Raw genomic sequence first — 20,456 nt, 5'->3', positions numbered from 1 at the left:
AGAAAGAAAGAAAGAAAGAAAGAAAGAAGAAAGAAAGAAAGAAAGAAAGAAAGAAAGAAAGAAAGAAAGAAAGAAAGAAAGAAAGAAAGAAAGAAAGAAATCTGGCACCCTGGTCTATAATATCTGTAGGTAATAATGAGTAGTTGACTGTAATTTTTGAAATGGTTATCTGTCATTTTTATACTATTGGAAAAACTTTAATCAGCCAGATTATGTTTCCTTACCATATGCAGGGTTTCTTTTAAAACTCAACATCCCGAGGGCAGATGATAAAAGGAATTTGACAGAGTTGATATGGAGGTGCTCAATCTGAGTAGTTGATTGGTCAATATACATCGATTTGAAATCTTGGAACATCCTGTGAGCTTTAGTTATCATGCTTTCTTGCCAGCTTACAAAGAGTTTCTCATTTATCAGTTGCTTTGCAAAAATTATTCAGTGACATAACACAATTACATTTCACAATTTTTTTAAATAATTATTGGTTATTGATAAGAAACTCCTGGTATACAACTCTGAAGGTTGGAGGGTGGCAAAGTAGAGTTTCTTAATTACTACAGATAATATAAAGGCAATTGAAATTTACTTAAGATTGATAACAAGCCCAAAACATTTTTCCTAGACCCTATCCAAACCATAGAGTCTTGAGTTAGACTTCTCTTTGCTGTTTATGTCCTTTTAATACTGATATTTTTCCCTAAGGGAAAACATTGCATATGAATAATAGGGTTAATGAAGAGATCACTTAATGAAAGACTGTTCTAGAATCATAAGGGAAATAGTAATTATCCCAGTGTCTGATTTACCTAAACTTGAAGAACAAGGGTGTTTTTCAGGGGACAAGTGCATTTACTTTGGACAGGAGGTGGGTGTCTGACCGGGACTCCTGCTTTTGCTCTTTAGCACTTCCTACTGTCAGGTTCATGGACAAGCGCTGAACCGGAATCTTCACGCAAACCATATGTTTGTTCCTCGTGGCCAAGGGATGAGCTATTAGAGTGTTCTGAGCAAGGGAAGGTCAGGACAAGTTAAAAGGAAACAGCAGTCAAACTCAAAGCATTGGAGGATGAATAATACTTTAACACCCATATGAAAAAGTTGAATCTACCTGAATATGAAAGAATTCTAGTTCCTTCTACAGAAAGCAAAAGAAAATAATGGCATTTTACCTAGGAAGGGCAGTGTCTATCATTCCTCCACTACTCTATAATGAGTATGTTACTGTGTCTTCTCTTTGTTCACAGTATATTACAACCCCTCCAACACTTGCGAAAGTCATCTCATTACTAGAACTCTCCTTTAAAAACTATTACAAAAAATCAGGGATTGTTCACTCCCCAGTTTTGACATGCCCATCCCTGGAAGGATATTAAAGTATCTTTTCTTCCTAGTTTCTGACAGTTAAAGGTAAAGTTTGGTAAGAAAGTTTCATTGATTTATTGCAACGTTCTAGAAAGATCTGCTGACAGAAATCAAGTAAAGGTCCTCTGTGTATGATGTGTTGCCATTTTTTTTTTTGTGGCAATACATCAATAAGTCTATGTGTCTGTATGTAGATCTGTATACATATAAAGGTACTGCATTTGGCAACCTGCACTGACAGCATCAAAGCCCTCAGGTTCACTCGCCTTCTCTTCTGAGTACACTGAAAGTTTTCATTAGGACCAGGTATATTTACATAGGAGTGCTATAATCCAAGAGCATATGCCACAGTAGGAGGGCTGAATAGATTAGGCAGATGGTTTCTATTGGGAAATAATCTTTCCTTCCTATTGCACGAACACTTATGATATCATTACTAAGGTGCTTCTCTGGCTATGTCTGCATCACTGAATAAATGATTGCAGTTTAAAATAACTATGTCTTGCATCAGAAATATACTACATATTGAGATATAGGGCCTTGGAGACTAGGGTGTGAACTATCTCTGCAATCCCACAGCTGAACACGTTCTGCCTTGTTAAGTTGCTTGAAAAAAATGTAGTAAAAACTTCTATTTCCTTTCTTAATCTCTTCCTTTTCCTATTCTTTGCCTAATTACTCAGTGAATAAAAATAAATACATGCTTATTGCAAGTATTCCTAGAGTTCCCAGAACAGAAGCACAATTAAAGTAGTACAACGAAGATCATGATGTTGGCATAGATTGGAAGAAATGAGAAGGATTTCCTGGTGCATATGTGGTGAGTTAAAAAAACTGTAGTTCAGGAACTCAGAGGCTTAGTGGAAAAGAAGAGAAAAAGCTTGATTTCATAGCTTCCTATGATTGTTCTCCCCTTTCTTTTCTCTTTATTGCCAGTTCTAGCTTTCTGCAGGAATGCTGCTACTGCTCACAGTAAATCCAAATGAAAAAAAAAAAGCAGAAAAACCAGTGCAAAACCAGTTCATTGAGTTTAGGAAGGTGTCTGGGCTCCATCCCATTTCTGCTGGTTATCATTGTTTGTTTTGTTTTTTAAATACATGTCTCTTCCTTCTTTTTCTGCTCATGTCAAGACAATCACAGTGTATTCTCTTTCTCTGGGAAGAGAGTTTTCCCCACAGAATTCAGTCTTCCCTACACTATTCATTTCATATTCATTTTGAACTGGAAGAAAATAAAGGCCGTAACACACACTAGGAAAGGGCAAGAGTCTAAAAGAATAAAATGGTTTGGCTGGTAGAAAAGTATCTCGGCTGTGGCCACCCGGGTTGCATTGGCAGCAATGGGGAGCTGTTTTCCCTCGTGGGCTGCAAGTGATGTGGGCCGTGATCATGTGCGACGTGTCCCTGCAGCCTAACCTTTGAGTGCTGCTTAAGTCCTTCAGCTCAGCTCGGCACTCTCTCTTCATCCCTCTGCACTAAACAATTCCAGTTCTTTGGCATCAGTGTTTCCATTTGCAAAAATTGTGTAACTCTATCTAGAGACTGTCCTTCCAAGCCTTTCTTTTGGTGTGTGGTGAAAGGATAAAAGAAAATTCACATGGAGAAGCCAGAGAGCAAGAGCGAGAGCGAGAGAGAGAGAGAGAGAGAGAGAGAGAGAGAGAGAGAAAGAGAGGCAGACAGATACAGACACAGAGAGACAGACAGAGACAGACAGACACACAGAGATAGAGAGAGACAGAGACAGAGAGACAGAAAGACTGAGAGACAGAGAGAATTTTAGAGTCAACGTGTTAAATTGAAATAGTTTTTAGGGAAAACTTGTGCAAGAGTCTGCTTCCTAAAAGAACACAAAGCCTTTTTGTGTGTTCACAGTTCCATTGAGATAGGTGTAGAACAATCTTGTATGTTCCTTTTATAGGTGCTAGTACAGTGTTCTTCCTAATACTCAATAAGACTCTAGAAGGTATTCCTGAGAGACATGTGGAGGGAAGAAGTAACACGCTCTTGAGTTGCTGTCAACTAAGTGCAAATCTGTTTTAGAAGTCACTGTGTCTCTAGAAACCTGGCAAGAACCTTCTCTCTTTGACATGGGAGTCAAAGGCTTGTCTTCTCAGAGGGAATACTGGATTCATAAAATCAGTAGAATTTGTCATTTAGCACTACACAGATGAAATGTCCTGTGATTGGGGTCTCATTTGAGGATGGATAATTAATACACTTAGGATTATTTTATAAGCTGAACCTTTCATTCTACCCTTTTCATTTTGACAGATGCTTTTTCTTAACTGGATCAGTTAGGGTGATACAAGACCTGCCCTCAGTGTGAGTTATTCAGATCCCAGCTTTTCTCCTCTCGTCCATGGACATAAGCCATTTTTGCTGTTCATATTATTTGCAGACAAATGCAAAGAATTTCAAAAACCAATAGGCACTTTGCAATTTATTACATTTACTAACCTTAACGTGATTGTAAGGGGCCGGGGAGATGGCTCAGTAAAATAAGCACTTCCCTGGCAAGTGCACGGGTCTGAATTCGATCCCCGGTTCTTAAAGAGAGAGAGAGAGAGAGAACTGTACTACTAATTTCCATTGTTTTTTGAAGGTAGCAGTTAATGCCTACAATTTTTACTTTGACCAAGTTTGCATGCTTATATCTATAATCTGAGCAACTGCAGTGAAGACAAATATGTGCAGTGTAACAACCACTGTTGAATACCTTTCATTTTGGGTTTTTTTTTTTTTTTTGGTTTTGAGCTTGTGTATCATTTTTAATGTCTTGTCTATTATATTTCTTTTCTCTTTAAAATAGAAAATAAATAAATTTTCTAACCTTAACAGGAAAGGGAGTAGAAAATGGGGAACAAATAAAAGCTTTGTTAGGGTTATTTTTTCTATATTACTGTATGTTTTCAAAATACATAATGGGAGGCTAGTGATTTCACTATGAAATTTCTTATTAGGCACTGTGAACAGAGAAACTTTGTCCCTTATAAAAATCAAGATAAAATTCTGATCAAATGTCTTCCCAGATTTTTGGCTCTTTAGTAAACACATTTTTTTTTTTTTTTTTACACATTTAGTGCAGGGTCTGCAAGGGCTTACTACACAGATTACCCTCATGGTGATCCTCCTGTTTTCAGCCTCCCAAGAGCTGGGATTACCAGCACACGCCAACATGCCCAGTCTCAGTGGCCATCTCAGCGTGCCCTGGGGGTCGGGACCGGCAGCAAGCTGGTGATCAAACCCTGGTCCCTGCATCTGCATAAGCAGACACTTTAATCTGCTGAACTATCAGGCCGGCCTAAAAAAAAAATACTTTTGAGCAGTGGTAATTACCCAGAAATGAGGCAAAAAGTAACTATTCCTGATATTAAAAGATATCAGGAATAGAATCTTCTGAAAAGAAAGTATAAAAATAATAACCATGTTGTAGACGCTAAACTATAAACATGTTGGTTATCAAGCTGTGATAGCTTTTTGAATTTAATACATTGCATACTTTGATATTGGGTTCATGTCTTAAAAATTTCACTGTAAAATATGCCCAAGAAGCTATACTTCTTTGTACTGAAGTTCCCAAAACATTATCTCCATGACATTGCTGTTGCATGTGAACTTAGGCATGTGTTAATTAGTGGTCCAATAATACAGCTTAACGATCATATCGGAAGCTTCCTGAGTCATTCTGAAAATACAAGACCCATGGGAGAGGTTCAAGAAGCATGCACGGGCTGCGACTCCTGCACCAGCCTTCCCCCTTTACTTCCCTCATCTACTTTCACTTCTGTTGCAGCTCTTTTGCCAAGATAAGATTGAATATTACCAAAGATCACCATTTTTAATTCAGGAAAAAAAACTTAAAATCATCATCTAGTTGAATCTACTAGTTAGTTCTATGTAGCATGTGAATCTAGGAGCTCAGGACAGAGGGGCTGGCAATTAAAGCACCTGGTTAGGCAGACGCAGGGACTGGGGTTCAATCCCTGGAGTACAATGCTGGCCTCACCCCTGGGGCATGCTGAGATGGCAATTGAGACTGGGTGTGGTGGAGCCCCCCTATAATCCCAGCGCTTGGGAGGCTGAAAACAGGAGGATCACTATGAGTTCAATCTCTGTAGTGAGACCCTGTAGACCCTGTACTAAATATCTTTTTAAAAAGATAGAATGAGAAAGTTTCTGCTGGAATAGAGGGAGAGAGGGCAAGAGGGCGAGAGAGAGAGAGAGAAAGACAGAGACAGAGAGAAAGAGAGACAGAGAGAGAAACAGAGAGAGACAGAGAAATGAATATTTTAAATTTCCTTTATTATATTCATATTAAGTCTACTGCTTAATTTGTATTTATTAAGACCCAATGATTTTGTTGTTTCCATATCTCAGATATGGACTTATTCTACCCTAGACTTATTTTGTTCTTGTAATGAGCACAGCAATTTCGCAGCTGTGAGATCAGTGTTATGAGTCTGTCCCCCACTAAAACGGTAAAGTAAAAATTTGAATGTGAAAATTGATCGTGGAATTCATAGTCTCTTAGTTACTTTCCCATCCTAGTCCAGAATATCCAGTGCCCACAACTTAAAGGAGAAGAGGTCCATCTTGGCTCACTGTGTTAGTCCAGGCTCAGCTGGCTCCAAAGCAGAAGCAGGATGGTAGAGGGAGACAGGGCAGGAAAACTTGCTCATCCCATGACAGCCCAGAAGGAGATAGAGGAGGAGCATGGAGAGGGAGGCTTCCTTCCAGGTCACACCCTAGCGACCTGCCACATCAGACCGGCCTGACCTCCCAACAGCACATTCGGCTAGGGAACTCATCAATGGATGAATGGTCTTCATTCTGGACCAGCAAATAATCAACTCAGGGTGTGGCTCAGAGGCTGAACACTTGCCCACTGCGTGCAAGGCATTGGGTTTGATTTCTAGGTCCACAAAAGTAAAAAATAAAGTGATTGAAGATTTCCTAATACTGATGCCTACCAAAAGTTTTGTAGGAGACTGTTACATCACAGTTCTAAGTGGGGGACTGAAAGCTCATAAGACCTAGTGTTGGACTTTCAACTTTAACAAATTTTCACTTGCAGTATCTTTCCATGTTTAACTCTTAAGACATGGAGAAGAACTTGACAGGCAATCAAATCTTAAAAATAAGGTCCATTGACATCCCAATTCAGAAGATATTTAATGCAGAAGAAAACTCAGAACATGTTTTATGAGGCAGTGAACTTACCTGCTTATTTCATAAAGAATGAGTGAACCTTTACAATGTTCTTAACATTATTCCTCCTGCTGGAGATGACATTAGTGAATATTCAAAACCCTGCTCTTATAGAATTTAGGTTGTGGTGAGGATGAATAATGAACATTTAATCAAATTTAATCAAATAAACAAACAAAAAACATGTCATATATCTCTAAAGTCTTTGAGGACCAGGTTCCACAAAATAATAATAATAATAATAATAATAATAATAATAACAACAACAACAATAATTTCTTTGAGGAAAATAAAACAGGACAAATGGATGAGAACTGTTGCAGGGCTAGGGCTAGGCACCTCCAAGGAGGTGATACATGACTTGATTCCTAACATATGAGAAAGAGCCAAGAATCCAAGAGCCAGGTGTGGACAAACATTTCAAGCAATCACTAGAGTTTCCCTGAATAGAAAAGTGGCCAGTGGGGGGCCGGGGAGATGGCTCAGTGGAATATAGGCTTCCCTGGCAAGCGCAAGGGCCTGAGTTCAATCCCCAGTTCCGCAAAAAAAAAAAAAAAAAGCAAATTTCCAACATGTTTGGGCTGGAGAGATGGCTCAGTGGTCTAAAGCACCTACTTGGAACAAGCTTGGCAAAGCACAGGGACCGCGGTTCAATCCCCCAGCACCACATGCCAGTCAGCCCCGCCCCCTGGTGGGCTGAGCTGGCCACACACACACACACACAATAAATAAATGTAAATAAATAAATAAAATAGAAAAGTGGCCAGTGTGGTTGCAGCAGTGTGAAGGAGTTCTGAAGGATTCTTGGAAATGACACAGTGTAGAATTCACACTTTCAATCATAAATTCATACTTTAAATCATAAAAATGAGATTTCCAATGAGATCATATAATCTCAAAAAATAAGAAAGTTTCTGCAGGAATAAAGAGAGAGAAAGACTTAGTTACATTACAAGACTACATTATAAGACTAACAAATGTAAATCTCATTGTAATCCATCAGAGTTTAAATTTATTATGGGTTCAATAGGAAGGCATTGATAATTCAAAACAAGGAAGTCATAAACTTTAAATTTGACTTAAAACTTGACTTAAACTTTTAAAAAGATGTGTGAACACATAAAGTTTTTCTTCCCAAAGAAGTCAACATGCAGGAAGCAGAAAATAGAAGTTAATAAAAGAGGTTTCTTGTGAAACCCTTAGTGTAGACATTACCCTTAGAAGTTTCTCAATAGGTCAATGACACATTCTGCTTGTATACTGCCAGGAACACTTTTCTAGATGTATCCTCTACAATAAAGTAGTAATTTACTTTCTGCAACTTATTATTAAAACTTCTCATGAGTCTTTTTTTTTTAAGAAAAAAATATAAATAACAAAACTATAATGTAATTTTGTAAGTCTGAACTTTATTCAGAGTGGTGAAAAGAATCAATCATGATGTGTAAATATTTTAGGAGTATTTGGGAGTGTGGTGGCATTTATAAACCATAATAGATTAACCAAGATAAGTTGACTGTGCATCCACCCAGTTATTGCTTCAAATAAAGACAAAACAAGAGGAAAACCTCTCTGATTCGAATGTGATAAGTTGTTAACAATGGATCCATCTGAAGAAGTAATCAAAAAAAATATTTACTACCTCTGTAGAATGTATCGTGGCAAGAGATGAACCCTACTTGATTTTTTTGTTAGTTTTTGTAATGATCAAGGAATTAATATAGAATTATATGTCAGTGCCTGTTTTGACCTTTAATGGTCTATGATTTATAAGCCTTTATAAGCTTGCTTTAAACATTTGGAAATCATCTGAGAGGAGACATTCTGATGCATGGAAATGAGGAAATCTAACTTGTACTCAACACATTTATTCCTTTCAAAAATCTCTGTGAATTAGGTGTTATTTGTATTTTCCAAAGACAATGTGAGACTCTGAATAATTTAAATTGTTTGTGTGAGTTCACTAGCTAGTAATCGGCAAAGGCAGCATTTGAATCCAGATTCCAATTCCAAGGCTGAGAATCAATGTTTTTCAACAGCCTCATCTTTGGAACAGCAAAGTTCCAGTGATTACAGAAACTTAGTTCTTTAATTTTTGTGCATTAAACATTCTATTACTGTTATTGATTCTTATCACCTGGTTGGTAGAACTTTTGCTTTGAGAGAGAGAAAAGAAAACGTACAGCTAGCTAAAGAAGGATTTCTCTAATTGGAAACTTGCAAAAACTCTAGTTACATCTCTTGCCAAATTTCATGCCTGAAATTTCACCTGTGTTTTGGGACATGTGAAACATCAGCATGAGCTTTGTTAGGCTTTCTTTTTCCAAGGATAAGACAGACGAATACCTAAGAAGGTTGGGAAATAAAAAACAAGGAAGATGTTAGGACATAAACAGATGTCCCCTGTCTTGCAGTAGACTCTAAATTGGCCTCCATATGCTTTTAAAATTTTGCAAAAGAGTTTATCATTGAGTCATGGAAAATTCAGATACTTAAAGACATGACATTCTACTAATCTATGAGCCTCTTTTTATACAGCCTCTTTTCTTACTTACATGAAATCTACAGATGTATTCTTTAACAGAGTCTGAGCACAGATAGTTGACAAAAAGCTCAGCTACTGATTCCAGCAAGTTAATCAAAGGCACATTTCTACAAGGGCCTTGCTGTAGCACACATGAAGCTGTTGCAATCCTGACACAAGTGCACGTGAAATCTGTGCTAGACAAGCAGGTCCAAATAGTGCAATCTAAATGAAACAAGAGGAGAAAGCCCAGTATCTTGTCCTGGTTCTGCTACTCATTGCATCTTAACTTATGATAAGGTATTCAACTTCTAAACCAGTATCTTCTTATATATTACAAGACTGTGTTATTACTTACATTCCAACTATGATATTATATGATATCATTATTCTATATCTTAAGTATCCTTCTTGTAAAATGTAATAGGACACAGGAATGGTGCTTATTTCCTTAGTGATCAGCTTGCATAAATTGGTTAAGATCTCTGATTAGAGACCTTGGGAATAATCCTATAACTCTTTCAGGATTATCTGGGAGCTTGCATCGTCCTTACAGCATCCATTGCTTCCATCAGTGGCTCTTCCAGCTCTGGATTGGTGGGTTTGGGGCTTCTCTATGCACTTACGGTAAGAATGGATGAAAATCACCACATAAATATATGAATACATGAATATATTTGTTATGTACCACAAACACATAGTGATTAAAATATTTAAAAAGAAAAATGTAGCATCCCTCTCTTTCTATACACTGTTGAAGAAACTTGCTATCAACTCTTATGAATGCTAAAAAAGTTTGATTGTGTAACTAGGCAACATCTTGAGACTAATAGATTTAACCCCAACTTTTACATTTTTGGATAGCTTAGATTCATTTCTGACCTGCCAAGACAACTGTTTAAATACTTCCCAAATCCCACAGCATAAAGCCCTCCCTGAGATCGCCACCCTGATTTGTTCATGATCCTCTTGGGGACAGTAAAGTAAGTGTAAATGTGACTGCGTCCACATAGAAGTGTTATCCTGGGAATTATAAGAGAAAAGTTCATAAAACAGTGACTTGAGAAAGCCCTGGAAGAAGAATGGACGCCTTGGTCAATGCAGCTCATGACATTCCGCCTGGTCCCTGATACTCAGGAACACTTGGAAGTTGTTCCACATAATGAATGCTAATCATATAAGCCATCTCATCCTCAAATATACAGTGCTTATGAAAGTCTCTTCATCTGATTTTGAACATGCTCAATGTTTTTGTCACCTGCCGTAGATAACCAACTATTTGAATTGGGTTGTGAGGAACTTGGCTGACCTGGAGGTCCAGATGGGTGCAGTGAAGAAAGTTAACAGCTTCTTGACCATGGAGTCTGAGAACTATGAAGGCACCATAGGTATTGTTAAGAATATATTCTGCTTCGCTTACATATTTGCTTTAAAAATATTACTCTCATCTCAGGCACAGTGTTGATTTGATTTTGTTTTCCACTTTAACATCCATCTTGCCCTGATTTTGCTGGATTTTCAACACCTGAAAGTGTATTGCTATTGTAGGCCTGAAAAGTCTTAGACAAACAATTAGAGTCCAAGTAGACATTACTTAATAATATTTTAAGAGAGTTATAAAAGTATTTGAGCTCTATTACTTTAACTGGTGACATAAATTGTGTACCGTTGTATTTTCTTTTTGAAGATCTGTTAATTTAGATTTCAGGAAGTTTGGTTCTTATGCATGCCTGTCATGCCAGCACACTAGGAAGCTGAAGCAGAAGGATCACAAGTGAAAACTCACCTAGGCAACTTAGCAAGACCATGTCTCAGAATAAAAAGAGAGCTAAGGATGTAGCCCTGTGTGCAGACCCTGAATGACAACCTCAGTGAGAGAGAGAGAGAGAGAGAGAGAGAGAGAGAGAGAGAGAGAGAGAGAGAGAGAGAGATTTTAAAATATGAAACAAGATTCGCAACTCTACTAGAGTAAAAGTGGCAGGACATTCATTACTGAAGATAGAATAATCTTCATTACATAGAAATCTCAAACTTAAAATGCACATATTTGCCTAAAGCCTACAACAGCTTTCTAGCTGCTCAAGGACAAAATCCAGACAACACAGCTAAGACCAAGAGACCCTTCGTTAGTGAACCCTTGCCCATCTGCCTGTTCACTTGCCATCCACGTTCCCGTCTCTCACTCTGGCCACATGAAGATCTTACACCTTCTCATCTTTTTTTCTTCTCTTCAGTAAGTACAAAACACATTTTTTAGATTCAGTTCAGGCATCTCCTCTTTTGAGGATGCTTCTGGAACCAATAGGTTACCACACCATGGCCCTAAAGGCATCTTGGGCTGACCTCCACCTTGCAGTGCTGTGGATGCTGATTCACTTGTATCCTCCCAAGGACACATAAGGCACCTTGAGCCATGTCATTGATCTCCACAAGCCAAGAAAATGGCACATGTGAAGCACTTGATGTTTGATTTTGTCAATAATTTCCAATTTCATTGCACTGTGGTCAGATAATATGCATAAGATAATTTCAATCCCTTTACATTTATTTAAGAATATTCAATATGCTAGTATATGGTCTATTTTGGAGAACATCCTGTGTGCATCTCAGAAGAATGTGTGTTTTGATTTTGTTGGGGAGAACACTTTGTAAAGGTCTACCAAGTCCCCATATTCAAATATTTGGCTTAGTTCTGTTATTTCTTTGAGAATTTAGTTTGCCTAATTGATCTATTTCTGTGTGACAAGGGGGCATCAAAGTCCCTGTACAATTATGTTATTGCTCATTTGCCTTTTCATGCCTGTTAAAATTTGTCTTATATAGTTGGGCACTCCTGTGTTTGGTGCACATATATTTATTATTGTTATCTCTTGCTCTTTCAGTTTTCCCTTAATAAGCATACAGGCCCTTCTTTACCTCTTTTGATCATTCTTGGTTTGAATTTCACATTGCCTGCAGGCAGTATAGCTACCTCTGTTTTTCTCTGGGTTCCTGTCACATGGAGTATTGTGTTCCACACTTTGACTGGCAGTCTATAAATTTCTTTTTGAGTTAAATTTGTTCTTGTTGGACTTGATCCACTTTGAAAGTCTATTTCTTCTTATTGGTGAATTGAGATAATTTAGATTAATGGTTATAGCTCATATGTATTGGCTTCTTTTTGTCATATTATTTTCCAGTTGTTGGTTTCCTATTTTTCCCCTTTGTTTAATTGCTTGCTCTTGCTTGGTGGTTCCTTTTTATTGTTCTTGAAGTTGTGGTCATTTTTATCTGCTCCTAGAATATCCTTCAGTAATCCTTGTAGGGTTACTTTGGTGGTCATGATCATCTTCAATTGTTCTTTGTCATGGAAGTATCTTATTTCTTCACTGATTTTGAAAAATAGTTTTGCAGGCTACATCAGTCTAGGCTGGAAGTTATTTTCTTTCAGGATCTGAAATACTTCATTCCAAGCTCTACTTGATTTGATGGTTTGTGTTAAGAAATCTTCTGTGCTTCCAATGAACTTTCCTTTATCAATTACCAGTTTCTTTTCTCTAACCACTTTTTGTTTTTATTCATATTATTGATAAACAAATAGCAATGAGACAACTTCAAAACAGGTTAGTAGGATAGTTAAATAATTAATACATCGCATATTGTTGTCTTTGTACTAGTTATTCATAGTACAAGATGCAGACATGATATCCTGTCCAAACACTCTTAGTACAAATCTTTCTTCTCATTGAATTAAGAGAAAGTAATTGTACATCTATCCTAACTATTTTGTATATACAGATACAAAATGGCCCTTCTTTTATCTCTAACCACTTTTAATATTGTTTTCTTTTGCTGAATTTCTGGGCTCTTGATTATTATGTCTGAGTGTAGATTTATTTTGGTTATGGTTATTTGGAGTTCTATATGCCTCACTTACTTGTATGTCAGATTCTTTTGAAATGCTGGGGAAATTTTCTTCCACTACTTCTGAAAAATAGTCTTTTTAGGTCACTTATGTTGACTCCAGATGTTTCATTGACACCTATCACATCAGTCTTTTTTTTTTTTTTTTTTTTTGAGACAAAGTCTTGATATGTAGTTCAGGCTGGTCTTGAGATCACTTTGTTGGATCTCAAATTCACAACCATCCTCTTGCCTCAGCATACTGATTGCTGGGATTACAGGCATGTGCCACCATGACCAGCTAAAGTCTGTCAGTCTTAGATGGTTTTTCTTTGCATCACATTGCAGCTATTGAATTATTACTTCCTGGTTCGGTGTTATTTTTAAGAAATCTTTCCTTTCATGATCACTAACTACAAAGCTGTCTTCAAAGTCCGAAAGTCTACCTTCAGTTTTGTTCAAATGGTTTTGCCAGATTTCCGTGGAATTCCTAATTTCCTAGGTATCTGTTTTATGCATTCTAATTCTTTTCTGTACTTTTGACTCAATGTTTCCACATTTTTCTATTCTCCTGTTTTTTAAATCTATGTCTTTAGATGTGCTGAGCAGTTTTTTCATTACTGTTGTCATTTCTTTTTGTACCTGAGAGATTATTTGTCATTTGATTGCTTTTGTAGCCCCTGATAAAGTTCTTTACTTTAGTTGCTGTCATTTCAGAAATTTCAGGTTTGTGACTTCCAGGTTCTTCCATTTCCTTGTCTCTTGGATGTGTTCTGGGTGAGCTGGAGGTCTGAGAATGCCTTTTTCTCCTTCATTTTGACATTTTTGAAGCTCCTGAAGTTCACCAAAGCTCAATGCAGCTCAAGCAACAGTGAGTGTTGGGGCGCAGGTCAGTAAGGCTCTCAAAGCTGTCCAGAACTCAGCCTCATTCCACAATGTGGGTGGTGTGGCTTAGCTAAGCTCCTGAAGTTTTCTGGGACTCAGCCTGGCTTCTGAGACATTGGGGGGAGGGAAGGGGGAGCTAGTACTTAATGTTTGATGATCAACTAACTAAACAGATAAATCAAATCACAGATGAACTATCTGTACCCATCTTGCATAGAATTGAATGTGGACTATAGCAAAGACACAGACCTGGCTAATGATACAAAATAAAACACAGGAAAAACACATGAAGTTCTTAATCAAGATGTGCTCACTTTGTCATTTAAATTAAACAAACAAACCACCACTAAGAAGATTGGTTCAATATTACTTTAAGTTTAGGGAAATTTTAAAATATATTTACATTATTATAAATTTATACTTATATGTGCATAAATATATGTTTCTTTCTACATATATCTCTCCACCTATTTTTTTCTTGTATTTTTAGGGAAGGGTCTACAGGGTGTTCAAGGTCTCACTACTAGCTCAGACTTGTAGTGATCTGCCTGTTTACAGCCTTCCTAGAGCTGGGGTTACAGGCGTGTGTCACCATGCCCAGTCTCAATTGCCATCTCAGCACACCCTGGGGGCAGGGCTGGCATGGCAGGCCTGGGGATCGAATCCCAGCCCCTGCACCTGCTTGCAGGCACTTTAATATCCACGTATTTTCTATCATCTATCTATCTGTCTATCTATCCATCTGTAATCTATCAATCATCTATTATCTGTTCCAAACCCCATCCCCCAGATCCTTCTCAGGTTCCAGAACATTGGCCACAGGAAGGAGAGATCAAGATTCATGATCTTTGTGTAAGATATGAAAATAATCTGAAGCCTGTTCTTAAACATGTCAAGGCTTACATCAAACCTGGGCAGAAGGTATGGTTTTACTACTGTCTGATTTGTTTTATACATAAAAGCTTCACTAAGGCTGGGGAGATAGCTCAGTGGAATAAGTGCTTGCCTGGCAAGTGCAAGGTCCTGAGTTCCATCCCTGGTACCATAAAAAGAAAAAAAGCTTCACTGGCATTCACTGTCACCACATAAGCTCTTCAAACTTCCAAGTCAAGTGTATTCTCACTGAGTTCACATAATATTCCCTGCACAGTACAGGAAAAAGTATCGGCATAAAAAAGCTAAAAAGGAGACATAATTATAGTGCAGTACATGTTCTATAGATCATATTACCATTCGCTAATCTCCATGCATCTCAGAAAAGTCTGCAACAGATGTGTAGCTTAAAATTTCTGGCTTTTGGCTTGGGACCATCGCAGACACTTCCTTGGGAACCTTTTCCTCCATTCTAGCTCTAATCCTAAAGTGACTTTTTTTAGTACTTGTAAAAAGAAAAAGTTTACATTTAAAAAATGGACCCATTCTACTTTTTGTTATAAATCTATCATAATTAAGACAAATAGATACACACCTATAATATTCAAATAACGGAACTTAGAAAAAAAGGGGTATACAGATGAATGTTCATTTTGTATCTGTGTATTCAAAGTGGTTAGGATAAATATATAGTTACATTCTCTTAATGAATAGAATGATTTGTTCTAATGGTGTTTGTAAATAGGATCTCAAGTCCGCATCTTGTACAGCAATTAACCACTAGGAAGAATGTATGCAATGTGTTAATTATTGAAACTGTCCTACCGATTTGATTTGAAACTGTCTCATTGCTGTTTATCAATAAAATTATGAAAAAAAAGACAAATAGAATGGGTATTTTTTTAGTCAAACCCATGCCAAAAATTAAGCAATACAGGTAAAACAACACAATCAAATAGAATACAAGTCATTGAGGATTTGGCAAACACTTCGTATTTTACTTTTAATAATTACAATTCATAAGATCTAAGAAGAACATGAATTCCTAGTATAATCATTGAAATAGAATTGTGCTTTATCATGATAGCTGGTCTAAGTTATGAACATTCGGGTCACTTTCTGTCACAACTGTTCTGAGCTCTGTTTTCTCAGAGTGACAGTCTCTTTCTTAGGTGGGCATCTGCGGGCGCACTGGCAGCGGGAAGTCATCCTTATCTCTGGCCTTCTTCAGAATGGTTGATATATTTGATGGTGAGTCGTTTGCTAAGGTTTTAAATTAGGCACATAGTGCTTTCATTTACAAAACATATTTTTTTTGGTTTTGTACCTAATCAATGTACCTAATTCTGAAAAAAAAAAAACCAACTATTTATAAGGACTTTCTGACCTGCACATGGTTCAAGGTGGGTATTCCAAATAAACAGCTTAGAGATAAAGAAAGAACATAGAACTGGGAAAATAAAATAGTTCTCAAGTCAGAAGAATGCTGGTAAACTGTTCTAATAAACTTAGAAGAACAAGGTCACTTGCTTTGAATAGCAGTGAGTGTAGGTGGCTATTCAAGAAATAGAAGAAAAGAACATTGGCTTGCTTCCCTCGGACTGAAAATAAATCTTTTTCTATCCAAGGAAGAAATTTCAAATTCAATACGTAATATACATTTAAATGCAAGCCTGTGATTCTTCCAATCATTCATTTAATAACATCATATAATGATACTGAATGTTTTTTTGAGGAAACAATATTTTCTGCTAAGTCTTAACCTGTATTAACAGCATACAAAAATGTTTACTCAGCAGGTGTGACATTCATGGTCATGATCCCTGTACTCTGGGAGGCTGATGCAAGAGGGTAATGGGTTAAAGCCGAGCTGGGAGGGCTGGTGAGATAGCTCAGCAGACTAAAGCACCTGCTTAGGCAAACACAGGTGGTTTGGTCCCGGCACCGCATGCCAAGCCAGCTCTGTCCCCAGGAGGGATGAGTGGGCCTGAGTTGGGAAATAGAGGTGCATGCCTGTAATATCAGCACTGGGGAGGCTGGAAGCAGGAGGATCACCATGAGTCCGAACTGCATAGTGAGACCCTGTAGCAAAAAAATACATTAAAAAGGAATGAATGAATGAATGAATGAATGAATGAATGAATAAATAAATAAAAGCCCAGCTGGGCAATATAGTGACTTAATGAAATTCTGCCTCAAGGTTTTGAGAGGGAGAAAGCCTGGGAAATAGCTTAGGGTGAAAGCCATAGGTGAAATTTCAATTGACGCATACACAATTATTAAAAATTCATTTGTTCATAAAAATATCCTAAAATAATTTAATCTTAGTTGCAGAAAATAGGCCACATTAGTCGGTCTACCAAGTGGCCTATAAATGGGTCAGTACATATTATTGTAAATGGAAGGAGATTCCACAATGAACCCTTGGCTCAAAGAAAGGCTCACTGTTATTCTACATAATGGTTTCAATGATCCTTACAGTATTTTTCATGTGCATTGTACTTAATAAACATTATTAATTTAATTTAGTTTGCTTTATTTAACTTAATCTACATGACATCTTTGTAAGAGGCAAAGTTCAGTTTATGCACAACAAAACTCTGTTAGGGAACTTGGGGTAAGGCTTATATTCAAAGAGAAGATAAGCATCCTTTGCTGGCTTAGTGGTTTGCTCTTTCTAAGGCTGGGTACAATATACAGGAATTTTAAGGACTTTCAGACAGATTGGTGTCATAAGACAATTGTGTGATCCAGTGACAATAGACTGGTGCTTTTCACCAAAAACTGCAATGACACACCATAACAGTTTACCTAATTTTTGCGAGTCTATAAGTAGGATTTCAGGTCCACTCTCAACTATCGTAGACTTGTTTCCTTCTTAATAGTGTTAGACTATTAATATTTCAATAGATAATATATTATCCCTGAGGAACACGATTTAGTCTAATCACCCTTGCCTGCTCTTAAAAGTAAACTATCTGGTAAGTGGGCTGCAGCTGCTGTTGAGCCCATATTTTGCAGGGTAATATTACCTCTGAAAAAGTGAGATGATAAAGCTAATTTATCAAGTTGAGAAAAGAACATCAAGATTACATTATTTTCTACATCTGCATACAGGAGGGGAAAATTTAGTAAACCTTGATGTCTATGTCACAGAATTTGCGTTCCTCTAATGCATGTTATTATTCAAACAGTACAGAAATGAGTGACACAAAAAGCTTCATCTCCAAGATGCTTATATTCTGTTGGAGGGGAGACAATTAAAAGCATAATGAAATTAACAAAGAAAATAAGATTTTGATAAATCCCATGAAGAAAAATAAATCAAGGAAAGGGGGTAAAGGAATAATAGGAAAGAAACTCAAAAGAGATGGTTGGTTTTTTTATTATGTATTTAGTACAGGGTCTCACTACACAGCTTGGACTCCTAGTGACCCTCCTGTTTTCAGCCTCCCAAGTGCTGGGATTACAGGCATGCACCACCATGCCCAGTCTCAGTGGCTGTCTCAGTGTGCTTGGGGATGGGGCAGGTGCGGCATGTGGTACCAGTGATCAACCCCCAGGTCCCTACACTTGAAGTATTTTTTTATTTGTATGTCCACACAAATTGAATCCACTGAAAATTCTTTTTCAAGAAATACATAAGAAAAAAAAGGAAATACAAAATTCCTAGAAGAAATATATACTATTAAAATCAATAATGGAAAGCTGTATAGCCTATATTTCAACTCAGAATTATCAAAAGGGTTTTGCTTTATTTAGTTTTATGTTGGTGTTAGAGATCAAACCCCTGAAAAATAAAAAGAGATCAAATCCAGAGCCTCAAGGAAAAAAATATTTAATAGGTAAGCGAGTTAAAATTTTACTTGTGAGTTTACTCCATGGTTATCATTTTTTGTTTTTCCTCAACAGGAAAGATTGTCATTGATGGAATAGACATCTCTAAACTACCACTGCACACACTCCGTTCTAGATTGTCAATCATTCTACAGGATCCAATACTGTTCAGTGGTTCTATTAGGTAGGTGACACATGCAGCATCACTGTGTCCCTCAGGATTTACCTCTTTGGCTCATAGGAAAATTTTATCCTGCAAGTTGTTTGCCAGATAGATGTGAAATAACCATATCAAGATGATAAAAGTAAATATGCTGTCCAACAATTTGGACCAGAAATTGTAGAGATGGCAAATGAACCTACAAAGCCAATCTTTTATATTTCCAAGAGTTCCTCTCTTTCATTTTGCCAAATTGAAATCCATTTTGATTTCTGTACCTTGGAGCGATGGTTCTTGGTAAACATTTCTGAGACTTCTCCCTACAAATATCCTGCCTAACTTTTGTGTTTGACCTGGCTCAACAGATATTCTGAGCTTAGTTACTTTCCTCTCCTTTCTCCATACTCCTAAAAATTTTGGTTTCAGCCAAAATTTGCTTTGACAAATCTGCTACATTCTCTATGCCTGGTTCCTGATAGTGCACAAAAAGAAATTGCAGCCATCTATTATTTCCTGGTGCTTTAAATGTATGTTTGATTCAATTATTGAGGCATTGTTTTGGTATGCACACTATTGTTATTTGCATTTATAGATGAGTATTTTGCGAATGAATAATTTTCAAAGACATTGTAATGCCCAAGTTCACAAACCTATGAAATAGCGGTGGTGGAATTGTAACCAGTTCATGGGATTCCAAAGTCCGTAACTAAATATTCTGCACTAAATCATGTCTCACAGTCCATCCACCTTTTTCTTTCTCATTCCCCTCCTCCAGCCACAGAATTACAAAGAACTGGGTGCCACTGCCATTTAATAATTATTCTTTATCTTGAGAAAATGTGTGCAAGATTGCTCAATATTACCTGTAAAATTATTGTACTTACAAGTTCTGGATGGGCCAAGTTATTTAGCAATCTTATGGTCAATTTCTATCCCACTGTGTATTTATTATGAATGCTGCTGCTGTGGTTGGCACAGTACGGCTTATCTAAAATCATATCTGTTTCCATGTTGATTTATGGTTTTTTTGTTTGTTGTTGTTGTTTTTTTGCGGAACCGGGGATTGAACTCAGGCCCTTGCACTTGCCAGGCAAGTGCTTATTCTACTGAGCTATCTCCCTGACCCCTCCTATGTTGATTTATGTATTTAGCATCAATTCTGAAGGAAAATTTTGCTAGAAAGTATTCAGGTTATGCTGAGCATAGTACGAAATGGAGTAATTCTGGTAACAAATGAGATATTCTGTTATATATATGAATTTACCTAACAATATCATTTAAAAAGCCCTTTGGGTAACACTGCTGTCATTCATTGACTCATCCAGCATGAAGCCAGTGCTAGCTCTGTTCTAGGTGCTGAATGCAAAGGGGTAACCAAAGTGACCAGAATCTAACATTTTAAGGAAAGAAGGCCAATAAGCACATACACATAAAGCCTCTCGATTTTTATTTCATCTATTGTATTTTAATTTACTGATTAACTGATTTTTCCCCTACAGATTTAATTTAGATCCAGAGTGTAAATGCACAGATGACAGACTCTGGGAAGCTCTAGAAATTGCCCAGCTGAAGAATATGGTCAAATCGCTACCTGGAGGTCTAGGTATCATTTCTAAATAGTGCCTTTACTTTGTATTTACACAATTAATCCTGTCTGTCTGTCTCTGTCTCTGTCTCTGTCTCTCTCCCCCCTCCCCTCCCCTTCCCCCTTCTTCCTTGGTTGTCC

At 37.3% G+C, this 20,456-nt stretch overlaps 1 protein-coding gene across 1 annotated transcript in view; it reads left to right on the top strand.

The window, feature by feature from the left end:
* Abcc9 (ATP binding cassette subfamily C member 9) overlaps positions 1-20,456 on the top strand; it is a 154,042-nt gene that overhangs the window by 121,159 nt on the left and 12,427 nt on the right. Inside the window, exons 32-37 of the mRNA XM_004634654.2 lie at positions 9,619-9,720; positions 10,361-10,481; positions 14,651-14,781; positions 15,906-15,984; positions 18,646-18,754; positions 20,230-20,333. Coding sequence (XP_004634711.1) covers positions 9,619-9,720; positions 10,361-10,481; positions 14,651-14,781; positions 15,906-15,984; positions 18,646-18,754; positions 20,230-20,333 — 646 coding nt within the window. The remainder of the gene's footprint in view (positions 1-9,618; positions 9,721-10,360; positions 10,482-14,650; positions 14,782-15,905; positions 15,985-18,645; positions 18,755-20,229; positions 20,334-20,456) is intronic.

The sequence above is a fragment of the Octodon degus genome, unplaced genomic scaffold, assembly GCF_000260255.1.
Source record: "Octodon degus isolate 3935 unplaced genomic scaffold, OctDeg1.0 scaffold00064, whole genome shotgun sequence".
NCBI lineage: Eukaryota > Metazoa > Chordata > Mammalia > Rodentia > Octodontidae > Octodon > Octodon degus.
Note: the sequence above shows the minus strand (reverse complement) of the source record. Positions and strands in the feature narration are given on the sequence as shown.